This window comes from Monopterus albus, unplaced genomic scaffold (genome assembly GCF_001952655.1).
Source record: "Monopterus albus unplaced genomic scaffold, M_albus_1.0 scaffold71.1, whole genome shotgun sequence".
NCBI classification, from domain to species: domain Eukaryota; kingdom Metazoa; phylum Chordata; class Actinopteri; order Synbranchiformes; family Synbranchidae; genus Monopterus; species Monopterus albus.
In genome coordinates this window covers 1078184-1096809 of record NW_018127951.1, presented here as the reverse complement: position 1 = coordinate 1096809, position 18626 = coordinate 1078184, and the positions used below count along the sequence as shown (strand labels likewise).

The following is an 18626-nucleotide window of genomic DNA, read 5'->3' as shown; positions in this document are numbered from 1 at the left end:
TCTCCAACTGTGTCATTGTGGTGAGTCTGAAACCCGACACATCTGGTGCAAACAGAATTATGAAATAGGAGAAATGTCATTTTTACCTTGAATTGAATACTGTGCAGCTTTGGCTTCTTGCTACAATGATCCAATACATTCTGATGAGCCTTAACTGTGTCATCACATCTTTGTGAGTCTGGCTCAGACCATGAAGCTGCTGAAGCTGAGGAGGAATGTGGTGAAGCTCTCCCTCTATAGACACTTCACTAACACACTCATCTTCGCTGTTATAGGTAGGAAAAATACTCTGTGTGTGTTTGTCACTTACTGAGAGCCACTGCTCATAATGTAAAGGTCATGTGTGTGTCAATGTTTTCCAGCTTCAGTCATCTTCATCATCTGGACGTCCAGGACCTTCAGGATGGCCGATTGTCAGTCTGTAAGTCCTCCACCAAGTTAGCGCTGCACTCCTGTTGTTGGTCAGTGAACAGTAGAAAGAAGAAATTCTTTTTCTATGTCAAAAACTCCACAAAAGGCTTTAACATCAGGGAGGAATGTGTTTCTTCCTTGTAGAAGCGTTTCATTAACAACCTGTGTGTCTGCAGGACTGGAGGGAGCTGTGGTTAGTGGACGCCTTCTGGCGCTTCTTGTTTTCCACCATCCTATTGGTCATCATGTTCCTATGGCGACCATCGGCCAATAACCAGAGGTATGAGGATGTGTGTTGGGCCTGTTGCTTTTACTTTGACAATTTTTCTGTTTTGAATTCTCCGGTACAGTCAGTTTGTCTCTCTCTGTAACAGGTATGCCTTCACTCCACTGGTGGATGAAGAGACTGATGAAGAGGAGAAGGAGCCCATGATGAACGAGGCCTTTGGTCAGACACCTGCATACTCCCTTCCTCTCTTCTCTCTCTCTCTATTGTCCTTCCTTCCTCGTTGCCTCCCTTCCCGTCCTGTGCTATATCTGTCCCACCTCTCCACCGTCTCTTCTGTTTAGTTAGTGAGATAGTTGGGGACACAGTGATTAAATTTAAATCAGTAATATAAAAACATTGGTCCCACTTTATCTGAAGCCTTTTAATTGATAATTATCACAATTATAAATGAAAACTAAAAGAGAGGTTTACTCACAGCAGTCCAACATCACCAGCATGGGATCAGCTTTCAATGGAAAAGGCATCATGGAAAGTTTTATCTGTGAGTTCACCTCTGAATTTTTTCATCTCTGTCTTTGTTTTGTGCTCGTTTATGCCTCCAGAGGGGATGAAGATGAGGGGCGCGAAAAATGAAGCCAATGGTTTGGCCAAAGCCAACAAGGTGGTGAGTGAACAGTATAACTGCTCAGACCAGCAGAAGCCATTTTGGAAGAATTACACTCACAGCTGTCTTTTTATGTTTAATATATATATTTACCTTTTTGTTCTTCAGCTTTAGGTTTGGGTGTAGTTATTCTCTAATTTGATGGATGTTAGATTTGTCTAAAGTAATATTTATTGTATGTGTTAACCGAGTTTCCAAGAACAGTTTTCACTCCGAGTGCTCAAGTACTGCTGATTACTTACAAAATACCGCTACGTTATAGTACACTATAGTAAATTATAGTACTAATATTTAGCAGTATTTGTCCAGTTCTTTCCTTTTATCTAACAGAATCATCAGGTTTGTCTTTAAATGTGAAACATAGTAGAGAAAAAACCACACGACTGCAGTTCAGTGCCATTCTGTTGTTTTTCCAGGATGAAGATCTGAAGTGGGTTGAAGAAAACATCCCATCATCCATGGCAGATGTGTAAGTATAAATCCTGAAATCAGTTCACATTTTTACATGTCATTAATTGTTAGAAATTAAAGAGTCAGACTTGATGCTGAAGGTGTTTCTTCTCTCCTCACAGTGCCCTGCCCCCCCTACTGGACTCGGATGAGGTAAGTTGTATAGTTTTGTCATGTCACCAAACTGTGAGACGACACTGAACTTTGTAGATCCTTGTTCAAGGTTCATGTCATTTCAGGGTCAAGTAAAAATAGACATCAATTAAAAACAGAAAATAAGATCAGTCAGTTTTGGGCGGTTTTGATTGGGTGGGTTTACTGGGCTGGGCTCAACTGTAGACATAGCTTTAGAGAGTGAGGCTGCCTTCAGACAGACTGGTGAAACCTGAACTGTAAATTACAGGCTGCCCTGTTTAACCCCTTGTGTCAAGGACAAACCAAGAATTCAAGGAAAAGTGGAACTAGTTTTCAATGAGCACAGAAATCTCTACGACACTTTCAAAGATTTGTATGTGTAGTTTTGGTTCCGAGCTGTAGGTGGCAGCAAACAATCAGCAGTCAGCATCAGTTGCCACGGTTACGTCACACTGTTGTTTATCTTCCTCGCTGTTGTCATGGCGAAGAGAGCGATGTGGTGGTGTGACGTTTGTGTGCGTATGTTTGTGAGGTGTTGATGCTCTGCAGCCATTAACAGTCAACAGAATATAAGAACGCTCCGATTATTTATCTGGTCCAGAGAGACCAGTCGGACTCTGTTCATCAGACACTACAGGGCTTTTATTTAGCTCATCTCCCCTGTTGCGTGTATATTCTGACGTGTTGAATCTTTAATCTGAACCTTTCTAAGTGATCCAACAATCATCGAAGTGCCTCTTATATCAAATCTGCAAGCTGTGCACTGAGAGGGACCAACTTCATAGTAAATATGAAGCAGTTGCACACTGGAATGTCCTTTACAGTCTCTGATGCAGGGTCAGATGTTAGAATAAAAGGACGATAAAATGAACAGCAGCAGTCCACAGTCCCCCTGCTCCCTGCAGAGCCACCAGCATCAGAAATGTCACCTGATTTCAAGCGTAGCTTCATCAAGCACTCTTAAACATGCTTAAGCTGTAGAAACCTGACTAACATTAGAAGAACTGAAATGAACAAACGAGAGCTTATGTTGCTAGTAGAGGCAAGTTTGGGCTTTTTCTCTTCACACCGCTACAGTCGTGAGTTGTACTGGAGCAGCATCTGGCGGCCATTGGTCTAACAAGCTGCTACTTTCATGTCACTTCCTCATGACCATAAATAAAGTTCATTCTCTGAGCAGTAAGAAAATTGATATCCTTAGTTTTTGTATAACATGTGCAGACAATGCAGTGTTAAACATCAAATCAGACCGGTGGACCAGGTATTACTGTGTGTGGCTAACACTTTACAATCAGTGTTTCTCAGTGATGTGTTTTCTGTTGCAGGAAGCCATTGCGACAAAGTTTGAGATGTCTAAGATGGAGTAAAACCAAAGAGGAAAGACAGACGAGAAGAAGAAACATGGAGCAGGAGGTCTTGAGAAACAAGTCTGGTAAACGGACAGATTAATATATGTGGTGGAGGAAATGCACACGTGAGGGGAGAAGATGAATGACGGACCAACTGATGGGTGAAACAGTCAAATGAAGATGGTGTTGATTTGCAATTTAATCCCTGAATTGAGGAGCCTTGTACGCCTTGGCTGTTCAGACACTGGGACTAGTGGTCACAGCAGCACACACCTTTTTATCTTTCTTTTTATTGCCTGTTTGTATTTATATCTCTCTGTACACAGTATATTTTGACAGATGTGATGTTAATGAGAATCTCTGATACAGGGCGGTTGTTTGCCTTTGTTTCCTTTTCACACCTCATCAGGCGTTTTGTGTTTTCACTGCTGCTGAGGTGTTTGTGTGTTGACTGTTGGATGCGCGTTGAGCGAGTTTTCCTTTGATTATGAATGAGAGAGGAAAACAGTATGGATGTGAATGGTTTCCTCATTCTTTCCTGCTGTTCCAGTTGTGGTCACAGTGCAGTATGAACCTTAAACGTCATGTTCAGCTCTCATCATGAAGCCTCACACAAACTTCAGCTGAGAGCACAAAGGAACTTTGGCAGGTTTTTCTAACAAAAGTTATTAAAAACAAAATGCTTCCTACATTTGACTAATTAATATCCATGAAAATTGAGAATATCTTGGATCCCCTTGAATGGAAAAACTGCACACTTTTATCTTTTGCGTTGACTGACTGTAGACATTACAATGAATTTTCCATCACGTCGCTTCTTCTTGTCAAAGCTGTGTGTTCCAGTGACTTCTGTGGTCTCCTCTGCCATTACATTTTGTACAGACATTCACGCTCCCCACAGGATGAATCCCAATTACTTAGGTGACCACCATTATTTTTACCCCAGCACCAGCAGCATTTTGGTCACCCGCCGACTTCATACCTGGAGCATAAGGCTGTGGTTCTGAGTGAACGCTCTCGTTATGGTGTTTGGTACATATATTCATGTTGCCCTCCAAATTAGTTGAACTTTAACATCTACGGCCGAGCGTTTAGAGCACAGACGGCAGACTAGTTGCTGTATTTCCTCTCACACAGGTGAGCTGTACTCCAACTAAACAGACCACACAGGGCAATACAAAGCCTTAGACTGCTCTGTCAGGTTGTAAAAATGCAGCTGGACACCTTGACCTGAACCTGAGGGTCTCCGTCTCCCTTTGTGCCAGACAGAGTCACGGAGCATGTCCATCCGTTGCAGTGTCTGATGTTCCCCCCTCCACTTTTATTCATGCACAACCACAATCACTTATAGTATCTGCTTCCACAGCCAGAGACACGCACATGTTACTCCTGTCCCAGCCTCGTGTGTGTGTGTGTAGCGTGTAGCATCTTCACGACCGCAGCCAGCTCTCTGTCTCCATGTGTTCCAGACTGTCAACAGTGACTTGTCTGAATGGTCTGAACACTCCATACATCATCTGCTTCAGCTGAAGGGAAAAGCCCACGGCCCTCTTTGTTGTCTGCTCGCTGTGAGCGGCACCATCAGAGAGAATGCTTTGTGTCAGTGAGGATTGGCACTGAGATTATGGATGTCACTCATATTGAATATTCACAGATACTGAGTTTTCATTGTGTTACATCCTACAGCTACGCCCGTGAAGAAGACCTGCAGCTGAACCGGTGAAGGGTCTGGTTAGACGGGGCAGCTAGTGGTTTCATTTTAAATGCAGTGTGCAGGAGTACAGAGCACTTACAGTTGAAACATGTCACAACCAGAGCACAGATCAGTATTTAAGCTTAAAGGGAAGTTTAATCGGAAAAGCTTGAGAAATGCAACATCTGTTCTTCTAAACGGTTCAGCTGTGGTCTGAAGAGGAGACGGGAGTCAGTCCAGTGTTAACAGCCGGCTGCAGTGCAACAGCTACTCAGCCTTTGTGATTACTTTTAAGTTGAACTGGTGTGAGTTTTATATGAGTGGTGGAGGTTTCATCCCACAGCAGCATCTGTTTATTGTGCAGCATGTAAAGTAATGTGCTGTTTGGTTTGTAAATAAATCAAATATTCATAATAAAAACTTGGAATGTAAATTATTAGCTTTGTGTTTCAGCGCTGGTGTTTTTTTTTGTTTTTTTTTCTCTGAGGAAATTGTAAAAAGAAGAAGCAGGTGTAGCAGCTGGGAGGTGCTGATCCATGGAGTCGATGTGAAAGTGTTGTGTTGGTGCTGAGAGAGAGACAGAGCAGTGGATGCTAACAGAGAAAACTGGGTGGTTGTGCTTTGATGTACCTCCAGGATGCCCCTCGATCCTAGTTCCCGCTTTATCACAACCTGGATTGGCAGTTCTCAGCTACTGCCCTGTGACGACTACACCTGCCTGCACAGCCGCTGTCAGATCAGAAAACCACACGCCTCAGTCTGAATCAAAGGCAGCATACAAAGCAGCTAAGATGCTACAGGCCTCATCTGAAAATCTAAATTTTTCTTCCTCCTTTTTTTACTTTGTCATGCTGAACATTTTAAAATGAAACTGCTGCTCATCACTGACCTACCTGAAGTCCACCTGTGTCAGGTGGAGTTTGTGGTACGTCCGTGCGATCTGTTGCACCTTCGAGTTTCTCTGGACCCAAAGACTCTGGCTAATGAAGAGAAAAGAAGAATCCAGTGGAGGTTAGCATGATACTGCTGAACTACTTATGTAATATTAATGTTCCAAATGGAGCAGCTAGTGTTAACGTTCTGTTCTCCGCCTCTCTGTGCTTAAAATGTCTTAAACATGACCCCAAATCCTCAAATTTGATCTAATGATAGCAACTGTAGCCTAAATGTCAGCCTCCCTCACTTATCTCTCAGTACGGCACTGAAATCCTCACCTATTTCAATCTACCAGTGTTATTTAATCTAATCATGAAGACAGAAGCCTGTCTGCCCACTATATGTAGGTGGATTCTGGTGAGTTTACATTACAGCCCTGACATGTCCATCTGTTCCTCCTCTTCCATATCTGTGACCAGTGCATCTCAGTGAAAGACGAATCTAAACACAACTGTAAAGGCTCAGATATGATCATGTATCCTGTCATGTTCTCCATCTGCTCCTTGGAGCTGCTTCCACTCGGTGTTAGTGTGGATTTCATTGCTGTTCCTTTACTCTCCACCGAGACTGACGTGATTATCGCCTCGCTTTGTCCATTAAAACGTCTTTAAATGACAAAGCATCAGTTTTCCTGAAGTTGTGTGTGTGTGCAGCTACTGTACTCTTGTCATTATGGCTGTAATAACATAATCCCAGAGATTTGGCCTGACAGCAAGACAGTATGCTGCCGATTTCCACTGACAGTGGGGACTTATCACCACGCGCACACAGCCAAACATGTCACTACTGCTACTGGGAGTCCCAGTGTGTGACGTGTGGACCCCTTGTGGGACGCTGACAGTGAAGTTAGGGCAAGGAGACTAATTGTAAAATTCCATTGGGAAAGAACAAAGAAAACAAGTTGAATGTTATTATATTAAATAACATTATCAAGAAAATGGATATAAAAAAAAGCAAGTTACATTTTGTACCAAATACCAAAGTGGAGGAGGAAGTATAGGGTTATTTACTTAGTTTATAGTATGAGTACCACAAAAATACTGCACAAAATACTCCAAAGAAAAGGTTTAAGTTGACAAGGTTACTTGGATAAAAGTGCGTTTATATTGTTAGCTAAATGTGCTTAAAGTGTTAAAAGTAAAAGACAACTGGCCTCAGAGTTCTATTGCTGCTGATGCATTAATGTGTAAACAGTATTTTACTGTTGCAGCTGTTTGAGTTCAGTATAATGTAACTATTCTATACACTGCTATGAAGCTTTATTACAGTGCATCATTTTTTACTGTTTCTCTGTGAAACCTTCATTTATTAAGTGGCTATAGCTGGTGAAACATCCAGACAGTGCTCTTTCTATCATGCTACAGGCGCAGTCAAGACGACAGTTAGCCAAATGTAAAACAGAGGTTCCAAACAGAGTCAGGAGCCCCTCAAAATGTGGGAAAGAAGACGATACCTAGTCTTTCAGGACCGTTTTAATTCTCTCTCTAAGCCACCAAAAGTCTTTAAAATGAAGTCATTTGTTGGGGGAACTGCACCAAGCTCACTGACACATGCAGTGTGTGTAGGTCCAAGTGATATAAAACACTACTCTAGGTATTTCATAACAAGCTCACAACATTTTATACCCTAACAAATATTTTGAAAGTAGTCACATGGGAAATCAAATCGCAGATCAAACTGCAGGCAGCCAACTGAAATGACTGAACACAGCAAATCCATGTCAGCCAACCGCCAGATTGTTGGTCATTCTGATAGGTCATCAGCCGTCATGTACCCTTCAGTCTGAACGTCAGCCTAAAGTTAGTGTGTGTGACTACTGTGGGATTACATTTGGGTTTAAGGCAAGCGGGACAGCACCTTCCCCCAGCTGCTGCCTGTAATAGTGGATCCCATGAGGAACTGTTCATGTTTCACATAGTTTGATTGGTTTAATTCAATTTTCTTTCATTAGAAAAAAAAAGGTGCCTGGACCAAAAGTACACAGTATGTTGCCATGGATGTCCACATACTTTTGGACATTTAGAGTGCATGTCTTTTTTGTTCTTTGTTACGTCATTTTTAAATGTAAATGAATTTAGTTTAGCTACAAGTGGTAATTTGTCACTAAATTCAGTAAACTGTGGTGGAACCTAAAGGTTAAAGGTCACAATGTCCTTCCAGAGTTTTATGTTCCTGTATGAAATATAAAACTGCTCTAACAGCAGAGTGAAGAGACGGCGTCTGATATATGGACGTCTACATGAAACAGCAGATAATACGCATAAATCTACTTTAATACAAAGAAATCTTGTATTATTCCACCCATTACGTAAAAGGATGAGATTATCGATACACAGATTAATGAGCCTCCAGCGGTGATCTGGCATAACGCCTGGTCAGGGCCGAGCCTCCACCTTGCACACAGCACCTCAGTCACCCAGATAAAAACAGAAACCCCACACTGGCTTGTGGTTTAGTTGTTAGAGTTTAGTCTTTATTGTACTATTTTTTTCTTGACAATTTGCTAGCGGACATGTGAAAACTTGGACCAACAAAACATCATCATCATCATCATCATTATTATTATTTTTTAATTACAGTGTATTGTCAGACTGCGGAAACAGTGACAGGATGTGGTTTTAAAAAATAAAACTAAGAAAAAAGAGAATCCAACTGAAACAGAAAAAAGAAAAAGCATCTTGACTTTAATTTTCAGTGGTGGTTTTCCCTTTTTTTTAATCATGTACACAATATAACAGTCTAAAAACATTAAACACACAGAGCTGGAGACATTGCAGTGTTGGTTGGGAAGTGGCAGTCCTCAGGGCAGTTTATATACTGTAGCAACATGGTCCCGCTGTACTGTCAAATATCTACGGAGGCTGATGGGGGGGGGAAGGGGGCGAAGGCTGGTCGAGGGAAACTACAAACCAAAATGGCCATCGATATAAAACTAAGTCTTTTTTTTGTTTGTTTTGTTCATTAAATCCACCAATCAGGAGTCAGGCTTGACAGAGAGCAGAGTTTAAGACAAGGGGGTGGGGGTGGGGGGGTCTGCAGTTTCATTCTTTACGTTTTTGCATTTTTCTCTCACAAACAGTAAAAAAAAAAATCTCACAGACAAGCAGAGAAAAAATAAAAGCACTGGCTGTACATGTCTGTATGTATGCATGTACTGGACCGAGGGGGTGGATGGATGGAGGAGTGAAGGATGGATGGGGGATGAAAAGAAGGGCTTGAATTATTGCTTTCTGAGTAATTATTATTTTTCACTTGTCATCTACATGGATTGCATCTCTCTCATTCTCTCAATCTCTCTTTCTCACCATGGTCATATGTTAACACGTGATTATTCCGTTTATTCGGGATGAAGGAAGGGAGGGAGGAGGAGGATTTTGGGGAGGTGGGGGTGGGGGCGGGGGTTCAGAGCTCCTTGCTCAGCGAATCCCGGGCAGTTCTAATCCTCTTTGTGTGGCCTCACACGTTTCCCGCCTTTTTGTCTGGTAAATGATAGCAGAAAAAATGTATTAAAAATAGGATAATAATAATAAACAGTCACATAAAAGGTGCCTGGACCAAAAGTACACAGTACACATGTTGTGTTCAGCAGTTTGGTGCTGATACTGGTCTGAGTTAGTGTGAGGTATCTCTCTGTTAAGGACATACACAAAGCAGCAACACAACAGCTTCATGAGAAAAGTGTCGTTACATTAGGGAAGAACACTGTCACATGACAACAACAGGAAGAAGTTACAGTTCGTCTCTTTCTGCCTGTGTCTTTCACCATTTCCCTTTTCATCGTGTACCTGTATTTGTGCTTTTGACTCTCCCACTTGTGCTCAGAGCTCAGACTCTCGAGCTAATCATTATTCTAACCATCCATAAGTCTGTCTGCATAAAAACAGTTAGTTTTTGTTTGTTTTTTTACACAGAGAGGGAGGACTAGTTAATCTGGCTTGTCGAAGAGGCTCCGTGACACTTTGATTTAGCCCACTAATCCGTTGATGGACTCTCTAAACCAGCTTTCCTCTTTCATAGCAAGCAGAGAGCTGACTATCTGAGCTACAGTTAGGCACAGCTAGCAGCTGGAGGATCGAGGAGGGACGCTGCGATGAAGTTTCGGTGCTTTTAATCGAGAAGTCATGCAGCATCCATTGTCTGTAGGCTGGCGTTTGCCGTAGTTTGAGGCCATGAATGCAGAGCATACACTGTACTTGACTTCATGTTGATAACACATACTCACTTTGAACATTTTGTAGTAACTGTAGTAACAGTATCTCTATGATAAGCTAATGTAGCAAAACCTTCCTGAGATACTGTAATATTCATTTTGGTGTCACTGCTGCTGGTTCAGCGCTGGTGTGGAAGACGGCAAGCTGGGAAGAAGACCTTCCCGGTCCAGTCAGAAATGAAGCGTCCTAAGTGAAATGTCTTTTTATACAACAGTTTATAGCATGGGTTTTCAACCAGTGGTCCATGGCCCACTGGTGGTCATTGCCAGGGGCCCCTGACCATGCATTCAATAATGTAATTTCCCTGTAGGAGTCTTTTATTTTACTTTTTAAAACCCATTTCTATGTATTGCTCATTGTTTGTGAGTGATTAAATCCATGCAACAAAAACAATAGAAAAGGCCCAGCTGACCACCGCACAACAGTGGTGCTTATGTTTCTTCTTATAGCAAACCACTTTGTCTCACCACTCTCAGCATTGCCTGGAAGGCCTGCCTGTGTAGAGTGAAGAATCAAATGTACAAAATGTAATAAATAATAAGCACCAGTTTAAGTCTGTTTTATTTTACAGGTGTAGCTGCGATGCCTGTTGGACTCTTAAGTGCTGCCAAAGCAAAGGCGACCTGCACGGGGCCATGTTCAATCCTAATTTGAACCGGGAAGCTAACATAGAACACAAGTGGCTGTTTTTACACCAGCCAGACGTTTAAGGTATTCGAGCCAACAAATTCTTGCAAATTGTAAATTACCATCACTAGCACACATGCCATTAATGTGGCAGTTACGGCTGATCTGTAAAACCAAAAGGCTGGACACTAGATTGATGTGCTTTTCAGCATGTAGCTGACTGAATCTTATTTTCAGTAAAAAGCAGTTGCTGGTACGTCTTTTCGACAACTCAGAGAGATTGGCACGTTTTCAGGCCTCAGTGTGAAGTAGGGTTCGAGCTTGATGCCCTCCACAAGCATCTGTTGGGCTGTGTGAGATGAAAAGTGAGGCAGCCGCTGGACACTGAGCCTCACATAGTATTTGGACAGAGAGGAGGCTACAAATGATAAATAATGGAGGGGTGAACAGAGTGCATTCTGGACCACGGGCACGTCACCTACGGCTGCTCAGTGTGCGGCAGCTCAGAGCGGCTCCCAGGTGGGAACGTGTGAAACGGTATGAGTGCAAAGTGAAGCGTTGGTGGAAAAGAGCAAGTACACTCAGCAGAGCAGCTCCAGATGAAGTCTTAAAATGTCAGATTCTCCATCATCATACTTCCTCATATCAGTGCTCAGTCTGTTCATGTCTGTGGGCCAAACTGAGCCAAACTCCATCAAATAAAAGCTAAAACCAGAGGTTATTGCAACAGGACTGTTGGATGTTGTGGTTGGCGTGAACCACCAGGGTACATCCCAGGTCTTTTATATAATTGTTTTGCTCCTCTTACCTCACTCAACCCAGAAGTCAGGTGACGATTGAGGAGTGAGGAGGCTGCTGGAGGAGTCATGAGTGAAGGTACAAGAGACCATCCTTCACTAAGGTCTTTTATGGACCGACACCCCTTTATCAGCAATTGGCTGGTGACTTGATGCTTCATCATGTCTTTTAAAATGCGTTTCCTCTATTCCTCTGCTGTAGAGATGATGCATTTTTATAGGCCACACTGGAAGTTAGCTTTACCCTGGTTCTCTCAAACAAAAGCCAGTGGGGTTTTTCTATAGACTTTTGGATTATTGTGGAAAATAAGCTCCGTGACAAACAACAGCTTATGACACATGTATTTTTCAGGAAGAATGATCTTCACAGGTGAACACCGCCTCATGATGTTTGAAGCCCAAATCACCAGAAGTAAAAACTACAACACGATCACATGATTTCGGCGTCACCACCACAGCTTCCAACTTGTAATTTGATTTATAGTGCTAACCTCTTCTACGAAGTCCTTTCCTCTTAGCGTGACCTGATCTAGCTAGTGATCAGTTCATTAGAATAGTTTGCAAGTGCATGAATTTTAAACACAGCAAGGCTGTAAAGGCGGTGTGTTTGTTGTGATGATGATTAATATCCCCAACAGCCTCTGTAGGATCATTTAGCCACTTGTTAGCAACTGCCTTTTTAGGACATGTAAAAGCATTATAAAGTCATGAGTGGGGTACCCACTGGTGTATTTTATGTCATAGAACAAAACATGAAAATGTATTGGCCTTGTGTTAACCACAGGCCTTATTTCAGCCATCCAATCAAAAAGTTATTGACCTCATTGTGTGTTAGAACTCACTCTGTTCTACTCTCCTTGTATTTTTTTCTTGTATCTTACGTGGGCGGGACAAAAACGCAAGGAAGTGGGGCAAATGTGCATGCATATAAGAGACTAGGGATGTACCCACAAATCAAATAGAGGTGATTTTAATAAATATTATCACACTGATTTGTGTCAGTTTTTCAGGTACATTTGTTTTACATAAGTTATTTGATGTTATAAGACTTGTGTATTTCTGCTGATCTGACAGCTTTGATACCTCTCGTCGCTGGTTGGCCCTGCACTGGCTCATAAAGTTCATCAGTGGTCTGCTTTGAGTCATCGCTGACCTCAGCACCCACCAGCGTTTTGTTGTTTGGCTGTTTCATGAACTTTATATTATAATAATTAAAATGAAGTTACAAAGCAGCTGATTCCTTGTCTAGTCACAGGTTATTTATAGATGAACAAACACTTATTTAGTAACCACGCTGCTGTTTCTTTAAAGAGATTTTGGAATAACAGCATGCAATCACCCAAGGACATTGGCATGCGTATAAATGCACAGTATATGTGGTACTGTTTATACAGTGGCTTAAACACTGTGTGTTTGCATGTGTATACGTGTACTAGCCTGAGCTAATTTGTGTGACTTTACATTTGGCACATTTAAGTGTATTTCATTTCCACACCACAGTGCAGTGGGTGTTTGTGTTATATGTGTATCAGTGTGCTTAGCAGCCTATCTAATATTGGCATCATAACACCCATTGACACCGTTGTCAACGCACAGCTCCCTCTCTAATTGGTCAGTTGCTGCTGACATCACATTCTGAACGATGGCCACCGCTGCCTCTCGAAGATCCCTCTTCCTCATCTCCTCCTCTTCCTCTTCCCCCTCTCCCTGGTCACATGACTCTGTACCATCATGATAACCTTCACTTTGTGGAGATTCCACCTCCCCTCCCTCCTGCTCCTCCTCCTCTCTGCTAATGACTAAAGCTATCTCAGCTTGACAGCTGCTGTTAGTTTGGTTATTGCTATTGTTTGTTAGTGCTGGTACTTGCTGCTGTTGTTGTTGTTGTTGTCTGTTGTTAGTATCTCCTTCTTTGCTGCTGCTGCTGTTTTGTGGCTCATCAGAGTCCCGGTTGGCGTGCTCTAACTCACCGCTGTTCACAGCTGCCGTTGCGTTGAGGATCTTGGCGTTGGCGTCCTCTTTCACTCCTCCTGCCTCCTTGCTTTTCTTCACGGGGCTGCTGCCTGTCGTCTTCTCCTCCTCCTGGTGATTGTGTGTGGTGCTTTCCTCTGCTGTGCCATTGGAGCAGCCATTCTCCCCATTGGTCACTGGAGCTTCACCTGGCATCTTCTCTGCCTCCTTCATGGCCTCTCCTCCGCTCTCTTCCACCGCTGTCTTCTCAGCAACTGCTGCATCTTTGTCATTGGCCACTGTGGCAGCATCACCATCAGTGCCTCCCTCGACTGCTGCTTCGCCTCCTTCTCCACCCTCTGCAGCCTCCTCCTCCTCCTCCTCCTCCTCCTCCTTGGTGCCCTCGCCCAGGTCCAAACTGGTGGACTTTCCCTTACGCAGGATGAAGTTCTTCAGGGAAACTGCACGGCCAAAGTGTGAGCGCTTGGCCTTGGCTGACTTGCCGTCTTTACCCTCCTCTGCTGCTCCCTCCTCTCCTGGAGGGAAGAAGAGTTCAGGGTTAAAGCTTCAAAAATTTGTTGAAAGGTGGATCACACTGGATAAAAGTAAATTCAGTTACTGAAGCGTTTGTTTTAACAGCATAATGATAATCACATATAAATCTGTATGAATTATTTTTATTTTTGGCCAATGGGGGATAGAAAACCTAAATAAAATGATTTATAGCACAGCCAGCACCACATCACTGAAGCTCTGTCCGATCCACCAACATGTTCACCCCACTGGAGTCATGTTTGGCCCCACCAACTAGAGATATTCTACCTCTTTTACCAACCAAATTTCATAAAAAATCAATTTTCTTCCATTTTTCTCTTCACTTTCTGATACTGGAAAATTTCCACAGGAATTCAGGTGAAACTCAGTTTAAGATAATCTAATCTATTTAAAATAATCTTGCTATTCTCTACTGAAAATCAGTAAAAACCAAGTATTGTCTCTTAGATGTACTCTGCTATGCCCAGGGTTCTGTGTTTTTGTACCATTTTCTTCGTGCAGCCAGGAGCCGAAAATAACCTCAAGTGAGTCTTCGCTGTCGACTGACGCCACAGCGTGATTTGAATTTCACATCAGATGTTGAATATTTTATCTGGGAGAATGTTCAGCCACAAACTTCTGTCTGTGCTCCCTGGACAGGGACAGAGAGGACATGAATGTGAACATGCTTCTGAGTTTGTGTCCACTGTGAACCGCACTGGATACAAAACAGAAAGCTTGCTTTGTTACACACGTCTGTTGATTTAAATGGGCTACACTGCTTCTTAAAATGACATAAAAAGTCTTTAGGGATAAAACTGGAGTTAATGGATACCAAAGAACCTGAGGAGCAGTGTTTCCTGAGCTGGGGGCCATTCCTCCTCAAAAGGGTCACAACATAAATCAGGGTTTTATAGGGAAAAAAGAAAGAGCAAGGCTCTGCTCTACACATTTCTTTTCTCTAATTGATGCATTTTCTGTAAAATATTGGATCATTTGACCTCTGGCCCTTGAACTGCTATTTAAATGAATCCATCTAAGAAACAGAAAAGGCAAATAAATGTCTCTTTAGTGGAACTAGTAACAGCTGGGAGATGACAAACGGCACTAACCAGACAAATATGCTGGGTTTCAGTGATCTACTGCAGAGGGTGTGACTCTTGGAATAAAATCCCCATTCTCGTGTCACAACATTTAAATGCTTGTGAACAGAAAGTCAAATTTATCTCAGTGCTACAAATGAAGGGTGAGTTAGAGCTGATGTGGATGTGAACCTCATCATTACATCTCTGCTGTACCTCAGATAAACCTGCTGAAGGTTCTGTTTTGCGGTTTGTTTGACAGACTTTGTGTCGTCTCACCTGCAGCCGTGTCGTCCTCCCCACTGGGGGCGCACTCTGTGTTGGCTCGCTTGGACTTGGCGATGACGCGCTTCTTGAAGGAGGTCCAGATATCACTGGCATGATGCGTCACTGTCCCACCTCCTGCTGTTGTTGCCTTCTCCTCCTCACCCCCTTCTGCCTTCTCCTTCTCCTTCTCCTTTTCCTTCTCCTTCTCCTCACCTCCCTCCTCTGCTCCTCCTTCTGCCTTAGCCCCTTCTCCTTCCTCAGCTTCTCCTGCAGCTGCCGCCTCCTCAGGCTTTGCGTTGTCAGCGGAGTCTTTGTCAGAGCTCTTAGTCTTGCCGCTGATGCCAACCATGGATGGGTCCCTTTTCAGGCCCTGGAAGGTCCAAGAACGTTTCAGCTTCCACCTCTTCTGCCCCGACTCCTTGGAGTCCAGCGTTGAGGAGTCTCCACCACCTCCTTCTCCTCCCTCTGCTCCATCCTCCTTCCCATCTTCTCCTCCTCCTCCACTCTTCTTATGCGCCTTTTGAGCCATGAGCTTCTTGAAGGAGTGCCAGCGCCTCATGTGCTTGGCGGCAACCGGGGACGAGGCTTTCTGCTCCCCCTCTGTACCTCCCTCTGCTGTTCCTCCCTCCTCTACAGTGGAGTCTGCAGTGGTGTTAAGTGCTTCTGGATCCTCCAGCCGGTCCAGGGACTTGGACCGGACTTTTACTTGTTGGGGTTCTGCTGCAATGCCATCCTTCTTCTCGGTGCTTCGATGGGAGAAGATCTTTGCCACCGGCTTCCTGATCAGATCTCGAACTGTGGATTTAGCCTCTGTTGGTTTGCCCTTCTCTGCTTTCTTCTCCTCTTCCTTCTCTCCATTTTCTGGAGCTTTCTCTTTTGCTGCCTCTTCTTCTGCACCTCCTGCTGCTCCTCCTTCAGCTGCTGCAGCTTCCTCAGCTCCTTTTTCATCCTCTTTCTCCCCTCCAGCTGCATTCTCCTCTGCTCCACCTGCAGCTGTGCTTTGCTCTTTTTTCTTCCTTCCTCCCATTACCTTCCCCAGCCCGCTCTTGTTGAGGAAGGAGTCCAGGAACGAGCTCTTGGTCTCAGCAGAAGAGGTGTGTTCTGAGCTCTGAGGAGGGGCTGCCTCACCGCTAGCCGCTGCTCCGTCCCCTTCCTCAGTCCCTGTTGCCACAGCTGTGTCGTGGTTTGCAGTCTCTTTATTATCAACCACCTCGCTGTTGACAGCGGTGCCATCTTTATCAACAGCCTCACTGCTGACAGTCTCTGAGTTTGCGTTGGCATTTTTAGCCGGTTGCTCTGCCTCTGTTGCCTTGTTCTCAGGGGTCTTCCCATCTTCCTGGACCACTGGCGCTGCACTTGTTTCTGTCGCTGCCATTTCAGAAAGGAAAAAAAAACAATAACAAAAAAGTGTGTTCCTTCCTTCCTTCCCTGGCCTTCTGCCCTCCTCTTCCTCTCTCTCTCTGGTGTTTCGTTCCTCCCACTGTGGTGGCACTTTCAGGTCATGGAGAGCAGGGTGGAAAACGATGATGGTGAGGAAAGATACTCAGCATCCTACTACTCCTCCAAACTCCTGCAGAGAAAAGCAAGATGGAGAGGAGAGAAGGGGACAGGGATGAGGAAAGAGGGATGAGAGAAGGGGCAGAAAAAGAGAACGAAGAGGCACAGATGGTTAATTATCTGAATCAATACCATAGACACTCAACTAGTCTGGTCTAGACTGTGTAACATAAAGAGAATTTCAATACAATTGATGTTTCCTAATCAGTTATGCTTCCAAAATTCACACTGTGTGATTTGTTGTAGGACACATGCACACATTTCCATTTTCTACTTAAATTAAATGGCTGAAGATGCAACACTTAACACCTTACAAGGCTACTCCAGCATCTTAGTGTTGCATATCAATAAAGAGACAGATTTTTTTTAAGCCTCAGAATAAAATGCAGTTTCTTTTTTAATTTTTTAAAAGGTCCACCCATTTCCTAAAACATCTGTGTAGTTTCTGATAAACAAACACGAGGAAAGTGAATTTGGTGGAGACTGTTTTATTTGATCAGAATCAGTTTGTTGTTAGTGTGGGTTTGATCATGGTTTATTTGTCTTTAAAAAAACAAATGATCACCAGCTTTTCCCTTAAAACACTGCATAGTTGTAACACTTTTATAGAATTTAATGAATGAATGATCAGATCAATGAATCCGTGAGTCACACACTGATGTGGAGTACACTTTCAGCTGTGAGAAACCATGGAGAGTCCAGGCATTTAGTCTGACGCTCCCAGAGGAGAAGGTGAAGGAGTGAGTCAGACTGAGGGAGGCAGAGAGCGAGAGAAGCACTTAGGCGGAGAGACGCTCACGCAGGAGAGAGCGAGGGAGAAAAATACAGTCGGACAGACAGAGAGAGAGCGGACAGACAGAGAGAGAGCGCGAGGTGTCAACACATACATCGCATGCTACAGATAATCTCATTATGTTGTTGCCACATCTGACTGATTGAATGACCAACTGGAAGGCTTACTGGTTGACTGGCTGCCATACTGGCTGATTGGCTTACTGACTGGTTGGACGACTTACTCCCATTATCTCTGTTTGGCTGATTTACTATCAGACAGCAGCTTTATGAATGCAAGGGGCTCCTGTAAAAACACAGAAAGTGGTCGATTCATGCATCCAGTGGGTTGAACCTAGCTCATCTTTTGCTTTACAGCAAAAAAACACCCAGTGCTGCACTGGTTAGTCAGATTCATTTGCAACTGTGCACATGGGGAATAGTAGGATTATTGTGATGATATGTTCCAGAGTTGTACAATCACCTATTCTATAATATAAACCAATGAGCAGTGTTTTGAATTCATGAAGCTATGACTCAGACCAACCTCCCTTCATCTTTTACTGCCTCAGTGACCCCTGAAACCCAAAAGCATGCCTTCTGTTTTTGGTCCAAATGCACAGTAACACTGACTATCTGGATGTTTGTGATACTGTGTAAATGGCTAACTGCTTGGCTGACAGGTCAACTTGCTGACTTATGGTCAGAGTCTTTTTGGGCCGATGTTGAACATGAGCCTGTTTGGCATGGTGTTGCTGGTTTGTCATGTTTTGTGATAAATGTGCTGTAAGTGCACCTTGCATTGTTCAAGGGGGAAGGCTCACAAGAGATGCTCTCACATCCCATTGCTAATATATAGGGTTGGACAATAAATTGTTTTGTGAGCGTGATTTAGATCCCTGTGTGATCTTGGTCTCATGTGACAATGATCATTGCTAAGCCGCACTAACCAGTAGCAGGAAT

The 18626-nt window shown here is 43.5% G+C and overlaps 2 protein-coding genes across 3 annotated transcripts in view; one reads left to right on the top strand and one right to left on the bottom strand.

Annotated features, from left to right (window-relative positions):
- The window catches only part of LOC109963243 (transmembrane protein 87A), an 18644-nt gene extending 13299 nt beyond the window's left edge, over nucleotides 1-5345 (top strand). For both annotated transcript variants that reach the window (XM_020605607.1, XM_020605605.1), the window contains exons 14-21: nucleotides 167-275; nucleotides 363-421; nucleotides 588-691; nucleotides 786-859; nucleotides 1243-1304; nucleotides 1721-1773; nucleotides 1877-1907; nucleotides 3215-5345. In XM_020605607.1, coding sequence (XP_020461263.1) covers nucleotides 167-275; nucleotides 363-421; nucleotides 588-691; nucleotides 786-859; nucleotides 1243-1304; nucleotides 1721-1773; nucleotides 1877-1907; nucleotides 3215-3256 — 534 coding nt within the window. In that variant the 3' untranslated portion in view covers nucleotides 3257-5345. The remainder of the gene's footprint in view (nucleotides 1-166; nucleotides 276-362; nucleotides 422-587; nucleotides 692-785; nucleotides 860-1242; nucleotides 1305-1720; nucleotides 1774-1876; nucleotides 1908-3214) is intronic.
- A 2975-nt stretch (nucleotides 5346-8320) lies between these two features.
- LOC109963237 (neurofilament medium polypeptide) overlaps nucleotides 8321-18626 on the bottom strand; it is a 38257-nt gene continuing 27951 nt past the window's right edge. The window contains exons 2-4 of the mRNA XM_020605594.1: nucleotides 15348-16905; nucleotides 13473-13988; nucleotides 8321-9346 (exon numbers count right to left, since the gene is read on the bottom strand). Of these exons, the coding sequence (XP_020461250.1) occupies nucleotides 9324-9346; nucleotides 13473-13988; nucleotides 15348-16710 (1902 nt within the window). The 5' untranslated portion in view covers nucleotides 16711-16905 and the 3' untranslated portion in view covers nucleotides 8321-9323. The remainder of the gene's footprint in view (nucleotides 9347-13472; nucleotides 13989-15347; nucleotides 16906-18626) is intronic.